General features: G+C 41.1%; 1 protein-coding gene across 5 annotated transcripts; it reads left to right on the top strand.

Moving 5' to 3' along the window:
- Positions 1-422: 422 nt before the first annotated feature.
- On the top strand, positions 423-21,336 carry tfdp1a (transcription factor Dp-1, a). Of its 5 annotated transcripts, none has more exons than XM_061724129.1 (12): positions 423-495; positions 4,380-4,465; positions 4,993-5,059; positions 5,248-5,360; positions 7,981-8,102; positions 8,271-8,436; positions 9,471-9,617; positions 9,702-9,770; positions 9,936-10,087; positions 13,358-13,524; positions 18,025-18,103; positions 20,118-21,336. In XM_061724129.1, the coding sequence occupies exons 2-12, from the start codon at positions 4,454-4,456 to the stop codon at positions 20,254-20,256; spliced, it is 1,233 nt and encodes a 410-aa protein (XP_061580113.1). In that variant the 5' UTR covers positions 423-495; positions 4,380-4,453; the 3' UTR covers positions 20,257-21,336. The 5 variants fall into 5 exon arrangements, with proteins under 5 accessions (XP_061580113.1, XP_061580118.1, XP_061580117.1 ...); XM_061724134.1 differs by having other exon boundaries at positions 4,993-5,053; XM_061724133.1 differs by lacking the exon at positions 423-495 and adding an exon at positions 521-615.
- The last annotated feature ends 107 nt before the right edge of the window (positions 21,337-21,443 follow it).

Consider the following 21,443-nt stretch of genomic DNA (forward strand, 5'->3'; position numbering starts at 1 on the left):
GCGCTTTGCGAGTGCACGGACAAAGCCGTGACGTCACGCCCAGAAAGAGACTTTTCTTTGACTTTTCTGGCCGTTATAAAACATTTTTGACGGATATAAAGTCCATGACTTAAAAATATAGAATACAAAGATTAGTAATTGCCGGTGATTACAGCTGGAGGTGTCCTGTGAACAGTTTTAGAGGCTTCTCTTTTACTATTGCGGTCTATGGGGAAAAAGCTTTCTGGGCCCCATGGGATTTTTTGTTGCAGTACCGCAGCTGGCCACTGGAAAAAATCGGCGTGCCTGCTGAGCGCGAGACTGGGGGCCTGCATCGTCCGCGTCTGTGACGCCATTAAAGGGGACGTCGTTTGGTGGAGGGGGCGTGGCCCAGCTGCCACTGCTCCGCCTACGTCACGACCGCGCCGTCCAATCAGAGGCCGGTAAAGCGAGACACCGCCAAGATCAGATTGTCGAGGCGCCGCTGCAGCAGCTAGCGGAGAGTGGAGCTGCCCGGTAAGACCTTTCCCTCAGTCCTGCGGGGGGGAAACCGGCACCGATCCGTCCCGACACTGTCTAACACCGCAAAACAGGCTCGGAAACGCCCCGCCGGCGGGACCCGCGGCGCAGGTTGAGGTGACAGCTGTCGGTTAGCTCGGCGTTAGCCGCGGGGCTAACAAAGCGCCGGAGGTCACACTTAGCTCCGAGCTAACCATGCTAACAAGTTCTGCTTCCCCCGGGAACAACTTTCTGCCTTTAATGTCAACGTTTTGGCACGGCAGGCTGAGAAATACGGGTTTAATTTGACCGTCCCCGGCGACTGGGACCCGATCAGGTGAAATCTAACAAACTTTTAAAGAGAAATTCCCAGAAATACAACAATAACAACTACTTTTTACTCTTAAAAGTTTATTTATCTGGTGACACAGTCGTCAGAAAGTGTATATTTAGGTTTTTATGAAGTTATTTAACATAAAAACATGAGATAAAGCCGGGTTTGAGTTTTAAAATAAAACTTTCTCAAGACAGCAGACTTATTATTATAGTTTGTTATTGAGGGTAAACTGGCATTAAAACACATTTCTGCCCCTTTTTTTTATATAATTTCTTTGAGAATAGTTATTTTAGATAATACAGTTGTTATTGTGGCTTTAAATTTAAAAATAAAACTTTCTCAAGACAGAAAACTATTATTGATCAGTTTGTTATTGACGGTAAAATGGCATTAAAACACATTTCTGCCCCTTTTTTAATATAGTTTTCTTTGTTTCTTAGTTATTTTAGATAATATAGTTGTTATTGTGGATTTATAAAACAGTGTTTATCTAATGCATTTTGTATGAAACACAATACAATGTGGACATTTGGTCACTTCCTATACAAATTGACAACTTTGTTATGCTGCCATATATATGTTTGTGTATATATATATGTATGTGTTTATATATATATTTATATATATATATATGTGTGTGTGTGTGTGTGTGTGTGTGTGTGTGTGTGTAAAATATATACACAGTCATACAAATGGACTTCTGTGGACCTAAATAATCCCTCTGTGACTGCTTTGCTCCATGTGCATGTACTAAAGTACTATATCTGTACTTTAGTCTCACATTATGAATGCTGAATAGTAAATGCACACAATTGTGAGTGTGTTACTGGTTCAGGCTCGGGTTGGGAACCATCAACTCCTTCATGGAGACTTCATGCGACCAAAAACTGGCACAAATCTTTGGCATCACTCGCTGCAAAAAAGCGTCTAAAATACAAACCTCCAAGCAGATGAGAACTTTAAGGTTAAAAGCTGATTGCGATTGAATAATTTTGCACTTGAAAAAGTGGGTTGATTATTTAGTTTCCTGTTTTAATGGGGGATTCAGACCTCCTCTTCCTCCGGTCTCAGATGCCAACAACAACAGTCGTCGAGGAGAGAGTGCACTCAGTAAGTTGCATTGCGTTTACTACTTTAAACTCAACCCACCATGGGGAAATGCACGCATATTCCGTGGACGTATCCAGCCCAGTGTGCAACACGGGCTTGGGTCTCCCCAGAGGAGCCAGAAATCGCCCCCAAAAGATTGAATGCGGATTCGAGTGAGGGGGAAAAACGTGCACAGGAGCTAACTAGCAGGCTAGCAGCAGGGCTAGCGCTGAGCTAGCTGCAGCCAACAAAAGATACTTCATTTATATCAACTTGTGAGGGGAGATGTGTCCCACTTGCATGCGGCCAGTGCGGGTCTAAGTGCGGGGACGTGGGCTCCGGGGCCGGCCGGACCGGCTCCCGCCCGGGGGGTGAAGTTGGTGACCTGTAGCAGAAGTTGGACGGTACCAAATCCTCCGGACTGGTACCTGAAGCAGCAGGCCTTGTGCACACTTAGCGCTGCAAAAGTTGGGAGCATCCAGGGATGGATTGATCCCCTCCTGCATAACCCCAACCCTCGATCAGACCTGCTCCTGCAAGGCTTCTACACGTTTAATATTAACAATCAGTTTTGTAATCTCTTATAATCCAAAGTACAGCTGACGTCAGGGATGTTGTTAGCTTTCTTACAGACACTTCAGATGGGCCTGAATTTAGAAATAAGTTTATATTTCAGCCCCAGAAATGAGGCAGGGGCTGTCTGAGATGGGGTTCAAGTCGACTTCTTAAGGAAAACAAACTTCCAAGTCACTAATCATAGTTTCTCTTTGTTTTTCTCTGCAGGGATCTAAAGAAACATTACAAGAAAAAATTGTGTGTGTGTGTGTATGTATGTATATATGTATGTATGTATATATATATATATATATATATATATATATATATATATATATATATATATATATATATATATATATATATATATATATATACACGCACGCATGTATATACACACGTATATGGCAGCATAACAAAGTTGTAAATATGTATAGGAAGCGACCAAATGTCCACATTGTATGTTTTGTACAACATGCATTAGACGCCCTGTGTTAGAAATCCACAATAACAACTATATTATCTAAAATAACTATTCCCAAAGAAAATTATATTAAAAAAAGGGCAGTAATGTGTTTTAATGCCAGTTAATCCTCAATAATAAACTTGTCGTTAGCTTTCTTACAGACACTTCAGATGGGCCTGAATTTAGAAATAAGTTTATATTTCAGCCCCAGAAATGAGGCAGGGGCCGTCTGAGTTGGGGTTCAAGTCGACTTCTTAAGGAAAACAAACTTCCAAGTCACTAATCATAGTTTCTCTTTGTTTTTCTCTGCAGGGATCTAAACATTAATTGACAAGAAAAAAACATATATATATATATATGCACGCACACGCACGCACGCATGTATACACACGTATATGGCAGCATAACAAAGTTGTAAATATGTATAGGAAGCGACCAAATGTCCACATTGTATGTTTCATGTACAAAATCACCTATTAATATTTGTGCTCTTTTTTGAATTTAATTCAGAAGGAAGCAGTTTTTATCCAGCATTTATACGCTTCCCCAGATACAGACAGAACCAGAAATACATCTGGAAACTTCAGTTTGAAGAAATGTTAGAAAACCAGTGGCAGTTAGAGGTTTTCTGGGCTCTAAACTACCAACTAGGGCTGCAAGTAACAATTATTTTTATAGTTGATTAATCTAAACGATTGACTGGTTCGGTTATGAATTATGCAGTAACTTACCTATTTTATTTAGCTGTGAAAGAGGACAGGAAGTTGCTGTTCATTATGTATGGCAGCATAACAAAGTTGTAAATATGTATAGGAAGCGACCAAATCTCCACATTGTATGTTTTATACAAATGCATTAGATACACACTGTTTTAGAAATCTACAATAATAACTATATTATCTAAAATAACTATTCCCAAAGAAAATTATATTAAAAAAGGGCAGTAATGTGTTTTAATGCCAGTTAATCTTCAATAATAAACTGATCAATAATAGTCTGCTGTCTTGAGAAAGTTTTGTTTTGAAATTTTAAAGCCGGAACGTGGCCTCTGAGGCCGGCTGGACCGGTTCTCACCCGGGTGGTGAAGTTAGACGGTACCAAATCCTCCGGACTGGTACCTGAAGCAGGCCTTGTGCACACTTAGCGCTGCAAAAGTTGGGATTGATCCCCTCCTGCATGCCCCCCCCTCGATCAGACCTGCTCCTGCAAGGCTTCGACACGTTTAATATTTTCCATCAGTTTTATAATCTTTTATAATCCAAAGTACAGCTGACGTCAGTGATGTCGTTAGCTTTTCTTACAGACACTTCAGATGGGCCTGAATTTAGAAATAAGTTTATATTTCAGCCCCAGAAATGAGGCAGGGGCCGTCTGAGGTGGGGTTCAAGTCGACTTCTTAAGGAAAACGAACTTCCAAGTCACTAATCATTGTTTCTCTTTGTTTTTTCTCTGCAGGGATCTAAACATTAATTGACAAGAGGACAAATCTTTTAAGCCTGAAACGAACCTCCTGTCGGTCCTTTTGGATCATGGCTAAAGATGTGAGTAACTATATTGATATTCAGCATATTGCAGATGTCCGCTACCCTTCGGATTGTGTGACCTCACATTTTTGTTTTGGTTTCACTTGCTCTTATCGCTTCTGAAGTATTCACAGAAAGTTTCATTTTGACTTACGGCCCATCAGGTTCTGAAACCCAAAGTTTACCATATATTTTTTTATGACCTATAAGGTCTGTGTGGGTATATATGCATACTTAAACTATTACTTTATTTGCCATCAAAATGAGTCTTTTGTCTTTAGTATCTAAATATTACAAAGTGAGAACAGTTGGTTGAAAGCTTTTATTAATGTTAAACTTAATGCAGTAGCCCTTTTTTTTTCTTAATAATGTATCAGACATGGTTTAAATAAACCATACACTGACGGCCACTAGAGCTAATAATAAATGATATCTATGGTTGTAACTTGCTTAAGTCTCCTGTAAGCTTTCGTTTGCACTGGTGAAGATTTGTGTGTCTTAAATTCTTTGATATTTGCAGTGTATTAATGTCTCATCCTCCACAGGGTGGTCTGATTGAAACGAATGGAGAGCTGAAGGTTTTCATCGATCAGAATATGAGTCCAAGTAAAGGTACACTTTACTAACTTTTGCCTTTCAACGGGCAGTAGATGGTGTGGTATGTTCCAAGTTCATATAATCTTGATGAATTTTCAACGGGAAATGTCGCTGCATGTAGAGGCTTTCGTGCTCGACGGCGGACGATAGGGGGCAATGCAGTTTCAGATTAGTTCTCTCATGGTTCCATGTCTCACCATTAGGTGTCCTGTCCTTGGTTACGGTCCAGCCTACCGCTGGCACGGTGGCCAAACAGCTTCTACCCAAAACACTTGGGCCGTCGAATGTGAACGTGGCCACTCATATGCAACACGTGGTAAGTGTTGGGTTTCACAGTGTCAGACTCGCATGCTCCATCTGACGCTCTCAAAACCAGACGTGTTTCTAAAATAAAAAAACCCGTGTTGAATTCTCGGTGACCTGCATGGATTTGCGGGTAGTTTTGCTTGCTGTTTGTCTCTGGTCTGTCTTAATGTTGTGTAAGCCCCCTCCATTATCATTGTGAGGTGACCGGGCAGAGGGTAGGTGGAGGCGGTTGATCCTAAGCTTATCAACTCTTCAGTCAGCAGGATTACACCCATCATCTCATTATGTACAAGCAATGTATACATAACGGAAATCAGCTTACATATCACCTTAGTGAAGGAATAGATCACCTATTTCCTGGATACCTTATATTAATAGTTGGGATGCACTAATCTAGGTGTTTATTTAATTATTAGCGGCCATATTTTGTTATGTACTTTTTGTCTAATAGGTTTAACATATCCCAAAAATGATTATTTGGTTTTACATTAAAATAATTGTGATTCAAGTTGCATTTCAAGCTCCAAAAACTAAACGTATCTCCAATGCAGCATGTCCCGAGGACGTTTAATCGGAATTAGTGCCTGATGCTACCCTGTAGTCTGAAATATATCTACATGGTACAGAAACGGTTCATAACATCTGTGTTTTTATCTTCCTGGGATCTGTTTTAATAGCCAAATGTCGTACTCAAATATAACTGCAAATATATTGCCCATGTAATAAGATTATAATATGTTAGTGACTGGAACTGGCATTCTCGCAGCTTTCCTGTTTTTAAAAGTCTAACTGCTCCATCTAGGTCTGGGCGGGTGCAGTTCAAAGCTCATGCGCAATGTCACCTCTTAATATTTGTGCTCTTGGTTGAATTTAATTCAGACGCAAGCAGTTGTTATCCAGCATTTATACGCTTCCCCAGATACTGACAGAACCAGAAATTCATCTGGAAACCAGTTTGAAGAAATGTTAGAAAACCAGTGGCAGTTAGAGGTTTTCTGGGCTCTAAACTACCAACTAGGGCTGCAAGTAACAATTATTTTTATAGTTGATTAATCTAAACGATTGACTGGTTCGGTTATGAATTATGCAGTAACTTGCCTATTTTATTTAGCTGTGAAAGAGGACAGGAAGTTAGTTGGTGTGAGAGAGGAGGATGCAGAGGTTAGGGGTATGTGGAGACGGGTGGTTTGCCGTCGCGACAACTGAAGGTAATAGCTGAAAGAACAAGACTAGAAAGCAGAGAAATAGAGGTTTTCACGTATATTCGAGTCATTACAGAGTCCGCAAGACCTCTGGAGTACGACCACATGTTTGAGCCTTTAGTCTCAGAAAGAAAAAGCTTGTTAAGTTTTCTCTGCTTGGTATCGCTCCGGGTGGAGTTCTGCCCCGACATGCTCACAGGTGAAACGCTCCCACCACCGGTCAGAGCGCGTCGGAACATCATTATTCCTTTTAAGAAGTGTCGTACGTTCCAGCCCAGAGCATGAAACCGATGTGTGACGACATAACCGACCAAAAGTAGATTATTAAAGTCGTTGGCTGCTAATTTTCGACTCCATCAGTTATTGTTTGCAGCTGTACTACAGACTATGCATGTTTGCATTCATGCAGGTGTAAACGGTCCTGTTTCCACCAAGCGCTGCAGTTCAGGACCAGATGTTATTTGTGTTTTCATCATTGAATGTGGTGAACTGTACTAGGGCTGGGCGATATATCGAGATTTTAATATATATCGATATATTTTCAAACGCGATATGGTACGAGACAATATCGTTTATATTGATATAGCTTTATTTTTTTTATTTTATTTTTTTTCATATAATTTTGATATAGCTTATTTTGTGACAAATTGACTTGAATGTTTTATTTGAGATTTGCACAAATGTTTTGTTATTTGCACAGCTGTCAACCTCAGTGGAAAAGTCTGCCTGTTACTGTCTACATTGTATTAATTGCACAGTGTATTTTAATTTAATTGTTATGCAGGAAAAGGATATTTGTTTTATTTTATTCAAGAAGCATTTTTATTCTATATATCCAGGCAGTTTATTTTTATTTCATTTGTTTTATACATTTTGATATTGTGCAGACCTCTGTTAAGAAATGTACCTGTGTGACATTTGGCACGAGGCATTTTATTAAAACTGACTGTTTTTTTAAGGGTTTGCCTCAGAAAAAAATGAAGCTAACAGAGATGCTATGCTATAATGCTTTGGGGGAAACCCCAATTATGGCACAGAAAAAATATCGATATATATCGAGTTTCGCCATTCAGCTAGAAAATATATAGATATGACTTTTGGTCCATATCGCCCAGCCCTATATGTTGGGGTACCAGAACCTGACGGTGCTTAAAGAAGCAGACATGGCCTCATCCATCCACCAGAACCACGAGCTGGATCAGGGCTCATCGTTTCAGTCTGACCCCTCTGTGTAGTCGTGTAGAAGAACTTAATCCAAGCTTTTATGTAACTAACCTGCAACCTGTTTTTATGCTAACAGAACTGTCAGATATAATGTATTTCTATTATTAAGCTTCAGGATAAATAGGCTCATGAAATATTGATGAACCCATTTTGTGTCATTCCTGAATACTTTATAACTTGTTTCCTCTGAACTTTCCCGGTTAGGTGATTGGGACGCCCCAAAGGGCGACGGTATCAAATACAATTCTGGTAAACAGTCCGCACACGCCCAGCTCCCAGTTCCTCACCCAGAGTCAGGCGCCCGATGCCTCCCCTTGGTCCTCAGGGTAAGTCCCCGAGAGGTCATCAAGTTCATCTGGCTTGGACCTAATAACAGAGCTTTGTGGGGATTAAATAATGTGTTATGTCAAGTGTAGGGTTAACGCAAAGTAGATGATGATTTCAAACACAGGATGTTTTTGAAAATGTAGTGATTTTTTTTTTTATTTCTGCAGAAAACGTGGCAAGAAAGGGGAGAAGAATGGAAAAGGCTTGAGGCATTTCTCCATGAAAGTGTGTGAAAAGGTGCAGAAGAAAGGAGTGACCACGTATAACGAGGTGGCCGACGAGCTGGTGGCCGAATTCAGCTCCGCAGACAACCACATGTCACCGAATGACTCGGTGAGTGCCAGAGTCACCGATCCCAGAGAAAAACGTTTAAAATCCCTCCACATGCTGGTAAAGTTGCTTTCGTCAACAGAAATTATGACTAAATATCGTCATCAACTAACCTTTTATCACCTGAGGAAAACGAGACGAGACGCAACAAAAATAATGGTCATGTGACGATAACGATAATTATATATATATATATATATATATATATATATATAAATATATATATATATATATAAATATAAAAAAATATTGTAGAGGAATAAAAACAAGACTAAAATGGCGATTACAAAATAAAAACTCTGCTAAAACGAGACGATTTTCTACCAAAGATCCTTAATGTTTTCACATTACTGTTTTCAGTAGTTTCTCTGGTTTAGTTCTGCTGGGTGACGTCACGTCCTCAATCCCAGTCGCTGCAGCGGGGAATCAGATCCAGAAGACGCAGCTGCAGAGTTAGAGGCTTATGCCGTTAACGCAGAGCTCTAGTTAACGTCAATTAAAAACAAAGTTACATAGAGAAACGCAGGGATCTGCTCTGGGGCTGGAGAAGAATAAGAGGAGACCATCTTTGGATACACTTTCCTACATAGACGTGGAAAAGAAAACGTGTCGTAGAAAAGAACGGGAGAAATGCTGAAAAATAAATATATTTTATAAATCAAATTAGAGCGTCTTCTGTATCTGGAATGAATGTATTCTTGAGTCTATAAGGTAACAATAATATAATAATAAGATAACCTTGTTTGAATTGTAAAATGGGTTTGGCTAAATACAATCTTTGACTAAAACGGTCCTTGACTATTTTGACTAAAATAAACCCAAAATGCTCAGACTTTTAGTCGACTGAAACTTGACACGACTAAAAGGAGAATAAACGTGACTAAAACTAATACAAACTAAAATGATAGCTTGACCCAAAGACTAGACTAAAACTAAAATTGAAACAGGCTGATAAAAACACTACATGTGAGACTCGGGCATGTTTTTCTCCAGATAAGATGTTAAAATGTTGGATGTTTCTTCTTTCTTCGTTGCAGCATGTCTATGACCAGAAGAACATTCGACGGCGTGTTTATGATGCTCTTAATGTCCTCATGGCCATGAACATCATCTCAAAAGAGAAAAAAGAGATCAAGTGGATTGGCTTGCCGACCAACTCGGCGCAGGAGTGCCAAAACCTCGAGGTAAACGCGCACGAGGAACATCACGTCACTTGTCTGCACATTTCTTGTTTGGAACTTTTTATTCAGGAGTCTTTTAATCTTTAGGTTGAGAGACAACGGCGGTTGGAGAGGATTAAGCAGAAACAGTCGCAGCTTCAGGAGCTCATATTGCAGGTGTGAACACATCCACGGCTGAGATGTAGAGGGAGGCCTCATTTTAATCTAAAATAAAAAGGACGTGTTTCACGCCTGGCATGTGCAACGAAGGCAAAGTTAATACTTGTATACAAATGTTGACATCCTGAAGAGTTTTATTCCTCCTCTGATTTTATCTCGCAGCAAATAGCTTTTAAGAACCTCGTTCAGAGGAACAGACAGACGGAGCAGCAGGCGAACAGACCTCCGCCCCCCAACTCCATCATCCACCTTCCCTTCATCATCGTCAACACCAGCAAGAAGACAGTCATCGACTGCAGCATCTCCAACGACAAGTACGTCACCATCGGACCCGATGTGTAAACTGTTGTGAGTTAACGTTTGAGAGCATCAAGCTGGAACCAGAGGGAGACCTGACCGTTCACGTCTCCATGGAAACTGATCATGTTGGGACTGATGCTTGTCGACAATAGGTCTTTTGGGGTCCAAAATTGGTTTAAAACATCTTGGGATGAAGTTTTCAAGCAGTTGCTTATTTAAAACTGTAAACAATGAGATAGCGACAGTGACTACGTTTACATGCAGTCAAAATTCGGGTTATTGCTAATATTCCGGTTACTGAAACATTCGGAATATTCCGTTTACGTGGTAATTAATCATTCAGGATATCTGGATCAAACCAGCGACGCACGGAGAACGTGATGACGCAATTCCCGTCAATTCAAAACAAATCTTGCTTCGCAACTTTTCGCTCACCTTCTTGTAAATCTCGCTATCCCGATACTTTCTACCATCTACAAATGCAGAGATGTTCATATCCTTCATTACATTTATGAAGTGATTAGTCTCCTACTCACTCCAAAAGTGTGGCGTGGTCTTGTGTTTCTCCATGTTTATAAGAACTTCTTGGACTCAAAAGACCAGGATTCCTTGCAAACAGAGCATGCGCAGAAAACAAATTAATGTTCCGTTTGATAGGGAAATCCTGTTAATTAACCCCGGGGCCATATTCAGGTTTTTAAAAACCCGAATATGAGCAAATTCGGGTTATTATAAGGGGTTATTGGTGTTTACATGGCTGTGCAAATTCAGGTTATTGCCAATATTCAGTTTTTAAAAGGGTTATTGATGCATGTAAACGCAGTCAGTAACTAAGGGGGGCGGGGCTTATCAAGACTTTGATCCAAAGCTGAGAGGAAAAATAACAACAGTTTTTGAACATGCTTTGCGTGTGACGGGGAGTTGATTTCCTGCTGGATTTGATGCTTGTGTCGAGGAAGCAGCACATGAGTCGCGTCCCGTAAGTTGAATCTAAAGAAAACGTAGCTGCTTTACTGTGAACCAGCCAGTGTTTCTGCAGGACAGGTCGCCCGGCTCAGCTCCTTTTGAAGACAAATGTTTTGGGATTACGTGAGATTCAACATTGTTGTGGAGTTGGATACTAAGTCCCGCCGTGTTGGAGTGAATGCTTTTAGAAGTTGATCATTTTTTTTCAAAACACGTGGAAATCAAGTTATTAAAACGTTGAATCACGTCAAAATCATTTAAGAAACCAAAGTCTAATCCAGAGGAATATTCGGACGGCTTGTGAACAACAGAAACGTTCAAAATAAGAAAAAAATAATAATTTTATAAAGGCTTTCGAGCAAATATTAAACATCTGTGTCTAAAAATCACAGAAAAGTGGATGAAGAGATGATGAAATTAGTTTAACTGTGAAGTTAAGTTTGAAAGTCGAAATGTAGAAATATATTTATCTCTGTTGTAATTTAATAGTGTCCTGAACATCACATCGATAGTTATACTGTAGAGGAACTTTATCAAATCATTTCTCTTAAAACATAAGAGAATTTTTACTCTTTAATACTGGATGGTCAAACAAAACAAAGAAAAACTTAAGTGTCTACATTTATTTTTGTCTTAAAAAGTAAAGGCACCACTCCAATTACTAATTTAATCAGGTCGCAGATTAATTTGATATTTTGCTAAGTGGGAACAAAACGCTGAGACATACGATTACAGAATAACTGGCTGAAATTGATCCAGTGGTTTTACCAATTAAACTTGTAAAATACTTGGAAATAAATGTGGGTGGGACTCTTAACTCGCCAGATGATAAATTAAATCCGGTTTGGTTCACAAGAACCAGATGAGACTAATTCTTTTTCCCTCCTTACTTTGAAGAAAAACTCTTTTTAAAGAAATGTGTTTAAAAAAAAAAAGCTCTTTTATTTTGTCAGGTTGTTTACAACCTGGTGGTGGTGGTTCTCAGTTTTGTCCTTGTTGTTGTTATTATTATTATTATTATTATTATTATTATTATTATTAGGGCCCGAGCACTTTCAGTGCAAAGGCCCTATTGTATCAGTAGGAATTGTTTTTCTCGTTTTTATTTTTCCGGCGGAATGAGGGCCTTTTTTCCCCCTAAACGTGCCCCAAAAGTCACCAAATTTTGCTCTCAAGCCAGGCCTGGCAACAAATTTGATATTTAATGGTTTGCATTAATGGGCGTGGCCTAATGGCTCAACAGCGCCCCCTAGAAAACTTTGTGCCTCAAGCCCCACAATACGGTTTGACGTACATGCACGAAAATCGGTACACACCTGTATCATGTCGCAACTTAAAGAAAAGTCTCTTGGCGCCATGGCCGAAACCGAACAGGAAGTCGGCCATTTTGAATTAATGGTGTAATTTTGGCGCAATTTATGCCATTTCTTCGCCCCAACCGTAACGTGCACCCAGGTGTGTTATACATCAAAATGTGCGTCTCGATCCTGCGACGATGGGCATTACTTTTCTCAGTCAAAAGCGTTACCGTGGCGACGATAGACGCCAAAAAGCGCGTCCTACTTTCTGCTATAACTTTTGAATGGTTTGATATAGTCGTAGGTGGTGTCATCGGACTCTGTTTTGAGTCCTTGAACATAATTGGTGCAAATTAACCCCACCCCTTCTTCTAATTGGTCCATATTTGATAGTTCCTACTTTCTGCCATAACTTTTGAATGGTATGACATACAGAGTCGTGGGTGGTGTCATCGGACTTAGTTTTGAGTCCTTGACTGTGGTGAAAATTGCACGTGCGAGGGCCCATTCATCGCTGCTTGCGGCTTTACAGACAGTGGCTCAGCTTTATTATTTTTCATTACAAATGCAGATTATCAAAGTCAAAGTAGCTTTATTATCGATTCATCACATGTCAGACATACAAGGAATCGAGAGGACGTTTCCCACTTCCCTTGGTGAAACACATAAAGTGCACAGGCACAACAGATAAAGATTTAAAAAATAAAATAAAAAAGAGTTCACATGAATTTTAATTATTAATTAAAATTATTATAATTATGATTCATTATTATTATTGTCTTCGTCGTTATTATTAAACAGCTAGATTGAAACTGGGGCAGGAAACCGACGTAGGAGCTCTGTCCGTCTCCGGTTCAAACGTCAATTTTACATGTAACGTAATGGTTACATTTCAGATATTTTCATCAATGTTCCTTCAGGAAACCTCATAGTTGGATTATGAACGTGTTTTTTTTTTTGTTTTTTTTTTCTCTGGATTGCTCACCTTTGACTTTCCCCCCTTCTCCTCTGTATCTGCAGGTTTGAATATTTGTTCAACTTCGACAGCATGTTTGAAATCCACGATGACATCGAGGTGCTGAAGCGCATGGGCATGGCCTGTGGCCTGGAGATCGGGAAGTGTTCTCCGGAGGACCTGAAGGTCGCGCGTAGTCTGGTGCCTAAGGCCCTGGAGCCATATGTTATAGGTAAGGTCCCTTTATTTTCAACACAAAAGCTTATTTCACACATGGAGAAGATCATTTGATGTCTGTCTTTCTCTTTTTCTCTGTCTCGTTGACGCCTGGAGGCGTTTCCTCTGATTTGGTACAAATGTTCCTTTCATATCATGACGGAGGAGACGAGTTATTTGAATTTTGATGTCAAAAGTCTTAGTAACTTCACAAACCCCCATTATTGTTGCCAGAAAGTCAAACATTCACGAGCTCATAGTGACGTAATCGCTGAAATATGTCTATGCGAGTAAGATAAAGAAGTGGTGATGTTTTATGTCCAAGGGGTCAAAGGTCAAGTCTCGTTGTGAACGTAAACGTCTGTGAGATGCAAATTTTAGCTCAAAGCAGTTCAGTCACACAAATGTTTAAACATTTTCAATGTTTAAGAATTATATCTGCTCTGAAAATGGAGTAAATAGACCTTATACAAAACAATTCTGCACTAATTTGTCAAAACTTGTTTAAGTTTTCAGCTAAAAGGAACCTGATTATCTTCGCCTTCGCCTCCTTAATGCTAAAGAAGTCTGTTCACGTTACACATGAACTTCAGCAGTCGCCTGCTTCTACTGATAAGAAAATAAAGATTAAAACTCCCCAAGTACCGAAACTCCTTGAAACCGCTCCCTTTTTACAGTCATGTGACTTTTGTTCGTCTTCTTCCTCGGTTGCTTTTCTGATTATTGATTACTACGCTGTTTGTCAGTTTTGCACATCACAGCCCGTGAAGCTCTCGAGCCATTTTTTAAGCATCTATGAGTTGGAGAATAAATGTGGTGAAGTATATGATTAGAAAAAAATAATAAATGTATATAAGCAACAAAATAAACAATAGTAGTTTTGCTTTTCCAATTCCTGGAATTCAGGTATTGAATACTAGAGATGCACCGATTACAAGTTTAATTTCTTGGTTGTTTGACCTAACCGATAGAGCTCCGGACCGTGAGGTCAGGATTCCCAGCATGCATCACTCTAGAACGTAAACAATGCCATTTTGGCAGTAAAGCTGAAGCGGGAGACGGGCGTTTCTGCGCCGGTGAACGGTAGAAACGACGCCCGATAGCTGTCGTTCACCGGGATGCAGAATATTAGGAACGGGGGAACAGATGGAGCTTTTTATCAGATTCCTAAAGATCCAGAGAGGAGAGAAAAACTAATTTATGCCATAAAGACAGCCGACACACGAGAGAATCCAGCTGAGGGTCATTTAGTCTTTGTCAAGGAATCACCTAAAATAAATGTATTTAAAAAAAAAAAAAAAAGACGCCTGCATTATAACTATTATAGACATAAGAAATGAATGCATGAGGTGGAGCCTTAAAACTTTGATTCACACAGTAAACTGTCTAATTTATCTAAAAATCCACAGTAACATTTGATTCGTATTTACTTTTGTTCTAGGAGCTTTTAATCTGTATCGTTTTGTTTGTATACTATTTTTACATTTATTGTTTTTATTCTTTGTGACATTCTCTTGTCTGTGAAAGGTGCTTTAGATTTACGTACTTACTTACAGCCTACACCGACCTTTATTAATTAAATGAATGAAGTGTCTTTTACTCTTCCTATACTGATAAAATAAAGAGTCTAAAGCTGAATGTTAAATCCCGGGCGTAACATCCAGGCTTTTAAAAATTTTAAGAGTCCCCGGAGTATCACGAAGGAAAGTTGATCATGTGGTCGTAGATCTCCGGATATTGGAGATCCGGCAGTTCCGTTGCTGTTTTGATGCGTTTAAAAAGTCCTCCCGGAGCGCTGCAATAGAGCGGGTCGGGAATATTTGAGTCTTTCAAGTTTAGCAACATAACTTCATCTTTTGGGTTTAAATGCCTGGAAAACTCAGATGCTCTGAAGTTCATGATTACACCGTGACCTGTTGACCTGCACGAGTTGTTCTCACGTGGGGTCCGAAGCTCTGTGCTGAATTTCTCAAAGCTGTAATCAACTGTATGGATTAACCTGATCAATAATGGGAGAGGCTGCAGTCTGTGTGCTCTGGTTTTACATCTGTTCGTTCCCAACGTTTACGTCACTACCCCGGTGCATAGCTCTGTGCATCATTTGCGTTTATATACTTTAGTTTCTAAGCAACACCAGGGAGAGTAAACCGCCGTGGAGGCTACGTGCTAATTTTGATCGGATCAACTTAAATGTTTGCAAAATTGAAAATCATTTTCATTACTTAATCAGGGTTCCCACGCATCCTGGAAAATGACAAAAACAAACGGGTCAAATGTCCTGGAAACAGTTAAGTTTTCCTGTAAAATTATCCTCCACCTTGTTAGTGAATGTAAACGGGTTTAAAGTTCTGCTTATGTACATCTGTTGTCACCTGATCAGGGCAACATTCAGGCTTCATGGAGGAGAAACTTTTCTCTGCTTCTAGCGGCCGCGACGCCAACAGCCAATCAGATCTTCTGCTCAGAGCTTCCGGTCGACTGTAGCTGGAATTAGAGACTTTTCAGACGCCGTTAAGGACGAAACGCTTAGATTAAAGCAGCACAACGTAACTTTCAGCTTTTGTGGAGTTTGGCAGCTCCTTTGGACAAAAGCGGTAGTGCTTTACCAGTAGTGTGGAAGGGTTCCTACCATGCACCTCAAAGTTGGTGCCAGTGAAGGTGATACAGACCCCTCAGACCATGACAGAGGTTCATTAAACCTGTTGTAAGTTGATGTACCATCACAATGACTCTGGAAATATTATATTAAGGTGGAAAAGTTACATTGTCTGCTTTAAACTTTGAATGAATCTTTGAATGAATCTTTATTTCGGCTTGTACAGAACAAGATGAAAAGGAAGAAAAAAAAAAAAAAAAAAAAACATTTCTTTTGCCGAAAAGGTGTAGGCTGAAGCCGTAGCTTATAGTGCCTACCCTTATTTCTTTTGATCAGCAAAAATATGAGACATTAGCTTTTACTCAGTGAAAACAAACGATACATAAAGAAGAAAAAAATAAGTAAGACAAAATATATAATTGACATTTCACATCCTAGAATGTTTTTGATAGTATACTTTATAATTATAGTGTTTTAGTGTGTTCTAGTGTCAAACTAGCGACTGAAAGTTGAAGACTGTCATTAGATGTTGAGCTTTTTCTCTTCCACGAACACAAGCTCCTCCCTTTCCCGTGTTGAGTGACAGGTGGAGCTGGAGTGGGCGTGCCCTTTACTGAATTAGAGTAGAGGGGGGGGACGTCAGCAGCACACAGCAGACATCCATGTAGGCAGGTGGAAGCAGCAATGGGATGACCGCGGATGGGGGGGGGGACCGGGACCGCAGGCCAGAACGCAGCTCCCGAGGCTCCGGCCTGCAAACATTCACAAAAGAGAAAAAAGGGGGGCCGGCACAAGAAACTACAGGAGTGATGGACAAAAACGATAGCGATGAGATATTTATAATAAATAAAAATAGAAATGGAGAAGAGAGGAAGAGGAGAGGAGAAGAATGGTGAGAGGCACCGCCCAGTGGATCATGTCGGTGCCCCCCTGCAGCAAAGCCTATAGCAGCTTATCTTACCACGAAGCTATATTTGAGACTAACTATTATAGTTTTGTTCTATAGCTGCAACTTTGACTACTGACTCTAACACACTAGAGTTTACACTACCTAGAGATTTACCAACACCAGCTAGAGGTTTACTAAACACTAACTATTCAGCCTACATCTTTTTCGGTCTGGATGTTATTTGTATATTGGAAACTTTTTTTTTTTTTTGTAATGTTTTCTTTGAACAGTGTATTTGTTTCCTTGTTGTCATTTTTATTTTATTTTTAATTTTGTGATGTCCGAAAATAAACTGGATTCAAACTGAAACTGAATTCGATTCAAAAAGTTAAAAGAAAAAAAGTCAAATGACTTTTCATGTCAGACACCACACGGAAGAGGAGCGCCATTAATTAAACTGTCCTGGAAAATAATTTCAGGGAACGAGTGGGAACTAGGGGTGGGTTAAAAATATCGATATATCGATATTTCATCGATATACATGTGTAGGAACGATTATCGATATATAAATCCAAGTATCGATTTAAAAAAAATATATATATTATAATTTTTTTTTTTTTCCCCCCCATTTTATCACCCAGTGCTCCTTCCTAAGTTAGTCCTGGGCATAGCTCCCTCTAACAGCCCCGGGAGGCCCTGCACTGAGCTCAAGTCTCCTTAACCTGAGGAGTGAGCAGGCTGCTTCTTTTCACCAGTCAGGGTGGGGCCTCTCTGGCCGGACGTAGCGATGGAAGGATCACGTTATTCCGTTATTGTAATTAGAATATCTATATCGTATCGGAAATCGTATCGTCTTGGGACCTAGTGTATTGGAATAGTATCGTATCGGGAGGTCAGTGATGATACCCAGCTCTAGTGGGAACACTGTGGTTGTATTTCGTGTTTATATAAACTGTGTACCGCCTCCGTGATGCGAGGTCGGAGTTTGTCGTCTTTGTACCTTTTTACATATTTGTCTTCCCTTCATCCAGAAATGGCAAAAGGCCCGATCAGTAACGTGTACATCACTGGAGGAACCGCTGCCAACGGGACCCGCTACAACGCCAGCAGGTGAGCCGTCCTCGCCGTGAATGAATGAATGAATGGTCTTTATTTCGGTCTTAAACCTTGTACAAGCCATTTTTACAAAACAAAAAATGAAAAAGTAAAATAAACATTGCTTTTGCCGAAAAGGTGTAGGCTGAAGCCGTAGCTTCTACCCTTTTTATCTTGTGATCAACTTAAATCTGAAACATTAGCATTAATCTGTGAAAACAAGCAATTAGACCCTCCAGAAAAACCCGGGCAAAAATCATTGATTATGCGGGCTAAAATCATTGATTATGCGGGCTAAAATCATTGATTATGCGGGCTAAAATCATTGATTATGCGGGCTAAAATCATTGATTATGCGGTTAAATGTGCGGGTTTTTTATGTGCTTTTATGCGGTGAAATTGCGGAATATGCTGGAAGTTGCGGAATATGCGGGAAGTCGTGGATTATGCGGAAAGTTGCAAAATATGCCAAATATGCAGGAAGTTGCGGATTCGGCGCTGAGCTCTTCCCTCTTCGCTCGCCGCTACTCATCGTCATCATCATCATCATCGTTTATTAGTCAGACTCGAGGTCCATGATAAAAACATACAACACTCAATACATAAGAACACAGATTAAAAGAATGCTGATTGTACTGAGGGAATCCTTGTTAGTTTCTTGTCCTCCGTTTAGTAATATGCTTAATTCAGCGGGCTGTCTGATCTGAGGTCGTAGACGAAAAAAAAAAGGAGAGCGCAGGGAGAGAGGGGGGTGGCGGCCCAGACGCCGGTCCCCGCCTGGTCTCTCCCCTCCAGCCCGCCGCTCGGTGCTCGGGTGATTGCCGGGCGCACCGGCGCGGTGAGGGGACGAGCCAGAGCTTCGTCACCCACGCGTCCGCCGCCAAGGTCCCCCAGTGGATGGGAGCGTGCGCAGCGTGCGCAGCGTGCGCAGCGTGCGCAGCGTGCGCAGCGTGCGCAGCGTGCGCAGCGTGCGCAGCGTGCGCAGCGTGCGCAGTGGTACGCGGTCAGCGCGGATCCTGAGTCCACCGGCAGCCGCGCCCACCGCGCAAGCGGGGGGCTCGACGGAGACGGCACTCCTTTTTCCTCTCACCCCCGCGGGTGAGAGCTGCTGTTTGGGGAGGTGGCGGTTTCTGCGAGGGGTGCGGAGGTCCCCGGACGGGTCCCGCACGTCGCGACCGGCCGTCCCAACATGTCCCTCACAACACTTCCCCCTTTTCCAAACTTTATGCGAAAATGTGAATTGTGAAATCAAGCGAGCCCCGCATAATCCCCGCATAGTTGCATATTTAGCGCGGACGTATGCAATTATCGCGGGAAATATGCGCCCTTTTAGGAATAAATCTATCCCCGCGTAATCTGCGCCATTTGGTTGATTATGCAATGAATTCTGCGATCGCGTAATCGCGTTTTTCTGGAGGGCCTAAGCAATGCATAAAGACAAAAAATAAAGACAAAATATAAAATTGACGTTTCACATTCTAGAATGTTTTTGATAATATACTTTATAGTTAGTGTTTTATATTTATTTACAATATTTTCTTTCAACATTTTCTTGAACTAGTAGATAGAACTACACATTTTTAGGTCGTTGTCACAACAGGACTGTCTCAGAAAATTAGAACATTGTGATAAAGTCCTTTATTTTCTGTAATGCAAAAATGTCATACATTCTGGATTCATTACAAATCAACTGAAATATTGCAAGCCTTTTATTATTTTAATATTGCTGATCATGGCTTACAGCTTAAGAAAACTCAAATATCCTATCTCAAAAAATTAGAATATTCTGGGAATCTTAATCTTAAACTGTAAGCCATAATCAGCAATATTAAAATAATAAAAGGCTTGCAATATTTCAGTTGATTTGTAATGAATCCAGAATGTATGACATTTTCGCTTTTTAATTGCATTACAGAAAATAAAGGACTTTATCACAATATTCTAATTTTCTGAGACAGTCTTGTATTCCATAATACTACCGGTGACTGCCAGCCGCTCGTCGTCTAACTTCCACCTCCATGTCCCGCAGTGACGGCTGCACCGACGGCACCATGGCGTCCAGTTCGAACGACTCTCACTACAGCGGCTCCCGCGTGGAGACGCCCGTGTCGTACATGGGGGACGACGACGACGAGGACGAGTACGACGAGAACGACGACGAGGACTAACCGGCCGCCGCCTTTGCCGACGCCTCACCACTCCCAACAAGCACAGTCCTTCAAACCACAGTCACTGTGGGAGTTTAGTCCCGTCTTGAGTGTGCTTCTCCAACCTGCCCCCCCTCCAACCCCCCACCCGTGTTTCTCTCTGGCTTTCTCAGGGGTGTAGATGAATCTTGAAAGAACAGAGGTGTTTTGTTTTTGTCCTCCACGCCCGTCTCGTTCTGCCCCGACTCACTCGCCGCCGCGCCGGGGGAGAGGCGTCCACCTGAAGGGAACCGCAGTCTGGGACGCTGCCACCCGAAGCCTTCGTATTTCTGATCCACTTTTCAATAAGCCATCCCGCTCGGAGAAACTATGTAAAACATGCCGCTTTTTTGGGGGGGGGAATGTAAAATGTTCCAGTTTGAATAGTCATTCAAGTTATTTTGTAATTACCGTCGGCAGACAAACATTATGATCAAAATGTTCCCGGAAGCGTCTGCTTCAGCGCAACAGATGGGTCCTGAGCGGCCGGATACGACGTCTGCGGCGTCCCCTGGACGGGGCCACACCCCATCTGTTGACTTTTGTTTTGTTTTTTTTTCTTTTGGTTTTGTTTGGCGAAGTGATTTGAGATAGTTTTGTTTTCCTTACCCCAGTTATATTGGGTTGGCTTCCTTCTGTTCTCTAGGCAGCTGCTTTTGGATCTTGTTTGCTAGTTGTGGTTTGTTTTTGTTTTTTGTTCTTCTTCCCCTCGGAGTTCAGGAATCCCCCATCACCGCCCTATTAACACCTCGGTAGTGTTTTTACGGAATAATGGCATCGGCACGGTAAAGACTCGTAACCCAGGCTCTCCTGATAGGTAAATAAGCTTCGTTTGATAATGACGTATATAAATCCTGCGGCGGTTCGTAGCTGATAGTATTCTTTAGCGGCCAGTGGTAAAGATAGACCTTCAAAAATTATTGATGTAACAAAACGTGTGGTTGTATAGGTCTTTGTGTACTCCCTTCAAAGATCTCCCTTTTAAAACTGAGCAAAACACTTGTACTGACTCTTCCAAAAACCTTTTCTGTAATCTAATATAAGTTTGCAAATTAAAATATAGATTGTTTTAATAACCTTATGTGAGTTTGTTGTCGCGGGTCGTCGGGGCAGCTATAAAGACGTGAAGGTGGACCTCCACCCGTCCACCGGAGCTGCTCCTGCAAGGT

Source organism: Cololabis saira, chromosome 6 (genome assembly GCF_033807715.1).
Source record: "Cololabis saira isolate AMF1-May2022 chromosome 6, fColSai1.1, whole genome shotgun sequence".
NCBI classification, from domain to species: Eukaryota; Metazoa; Chordata; class Actinopteri; order Beloniformes; family Belonidae; genus Cololabis; species Cololabis saira.